Source organism: Belonocnema kinseyi, chromosome 7 (assembly GCF_010883055.1).
Source record: "Belonocnema kinseyi isolate 2016_QV_RU_SX_M_011 chromosome 7, B_treatae_v1, whole genome shotgun sequence".
Taxonomy (NCBI): domain Eukaryota; kingdom Metazoa; phylum Arthropoda; class Insecta; order Hymenoptera; family Cynipidae; genus Belonocnema; species Belonocnema kinseyi.
The window spans coordinates 241,600-243,627 of record NC_046663.1 but is presented as its reverse complement, the minus strand read 5'-3'; the positions used below and the strand labels follow the sequence as shown (position 1 = coordinate 243,627).

At 31.1% G+C, this 2,028-nt stretch overlaps 1 protein-coding gene across 4 annotated transcripts in view; it reads right to left on the bottom strand.

Annotated features, from left to right (window-relative positions):
- Positions 1 to 1,049: 1,049 nt before the first annotated feature.
- LOC117176970 (BTB/POZ domain-containing protein 10) overlaps positions 1,050 to 2,028 on the bottom strand; it is a 48,216-nt gene continuing 47,237 nt past the window's right edge. For all 4 annotated transcript variants that reach the window (XM_033367399.1, XM_033367402.1, XM_033367401.1 and 1 more), the window contains one exon: positions 1,050 to 1,817. In XM_033367399.1, coding sequence (XP_033223290.1) covers positions 1,333 to 1,817 — 485 coding nt within the window. In that variant the 3' untranslated portion in view covers positions 1,050 to 1,332. The remainder of the gene's footprint in view (positions 1,818 to 2,028) is intronic.

The following is a 2,028-nucleotide window of genomic DNA, read 5'->3' as shown; positions in this document are numbered from 1 at the left end:
TTCATTTATGAATAATATATTATTTCTATAATTTAATTTTTAACAATTTTATTTTTTACCCTGATACAAAAGGTATAAAAAATTAATTTATCTTTTTTAATAATTAAATAAAATTTCTTTTAAAGTTATTTGAAATTATTTCAAGATGAAAATTAATTGTAAATTTTTCTAAAACTGCTAAATATTTCTTAAAATTACTCAAATTTTTTCTACAAGTAATAAGTATTCAATTGTTATTTAAACATAAAATTTAACAATTTCACTTACAAATTAAACATTTTTTTAAAAAATCAATCAAAATTGTAACTTTCGAAATTTTAATGATTCAAGCATTTTTATGTAAAACAATTCAATTTAAGATTGTTTACTTTCAAATTTATGGTTTTAATTCAATCATCTTAAATAAAAATTCAAATATTGCTAAATATTAAATAATTCATCTTTTTCTTAATTAAAAAAATTTTAAACTAAATGGATTAAAACTGGAATATTTTAGACTAAAACAATAATTTATAACAAATACATTACTATGAAGTTATTTTTTAGTTTAAAATATTTGACAAAGTTTAAATCGCAAGTTTCCATTTTTTTAATGACTTTTTGAATTGAAACAGTTTAATTTTTAACGTTGAAATCTGGAAATTATTAACTTTGAACGGATTTCGAATTTTTTTTATCAAATAAATTATTACTCCCTTTTAATACCTAAAGCATAGATTAATTAAAAAAATAATTTATTTATATTTACAGTTGATAAAATAAAATAAATTTATATCAAAAATATTTGAAACCCCGCATTTTAAAATTCTTTAAATTTTAAATAAAAAAATTGGAACGGAAAATTTTTAAAGTAAAAGATTTTCGAATTATGAATTCTAAACTGAATGACGTTATGCTAAAAAAAAATCAAAATTTGATTACTTATTTAAAAAAAAAAAAAACTATTAAAATCGAACTTGGGCATTTTTTTCTTCCCAATATTTGTAAAATTCCCCGTTTTTAAATTAAATTCCCGACCAAGTCGTCCCTCTGAAATAACAGCTATCAAATTACAAACGAAATATTCATATTAAATTTTATTTAAAGATATACAAAATCACCAACTGCATTTAAAAAAAAAAAAACATCCAGAGGCGATAAGAGTCTTCCGTTTTTGTTCGTACATCGACAAGTAAGCAAAAATTACTCGACCACCAGTACTTGCAATCGGTGAAATCAAGACCCGCGTTTTTCTCCTCGAAGCCGGAGTAAGACGCCGTTAATACTTTTGATAAATCTCGCCAAGTAGACAGCCGCTTGAGAGTACGCGACTCGAAAAGAGAGCCCGAAATTTTATGAAAGTTCGTCCGTCGGCGGGCCGCCAACCTCGGAATCGGCAGGTAAACCTAACGCCCCGCCATCCCCGTCAACGTCGTTCCCACCCATTGGAGGCAGAACTTCCGGCTGATGATGATGGACCGGCTCTGCCGAGTGCAAGAGAGCAATTGCATTTATTGGATTTCCACCCGCGTCCAATGCCGGATCTGCCGTCGCCTCAGCCAAATTCGTCACCGATTTCGACTTGACACACTGAAAATCGACATGACGACTCTTGGCCTCCTCCTTCTCCCAAGACATGTGGATGAAGGGCCGCTGGACGTAATTGTAAATCACTTCCTCGCGACCGCCGGCTCTCTTCTTCACCTTCTCCTTGTAAGTTGGATAGCCCTCAATGCCGAGGCGAATTTTCTTCAGGCCTCGCTCCTTCATCACCTGTTTTGCCACGTCTCGGTTTTCTATGTATTTGAAAAATCGGTACATCGCCGTACTATTCACAGCTGCAAAAAGAAACAAAAAGAAAAAAGAAGAGTTATTATTATTATTATTATTATTTATCAGCATTTGGAACTCGAAAGTTCATTGCCTCATCTACCCGAGACCGCCACACGTCTCTATCCTGTGCATCACCCATCCACTCATTATAATCATATCCTAGTTCTACCAAATCTTTTTTTAAATTATCCCTCCACCTGATTCTCGGCCTTCCCA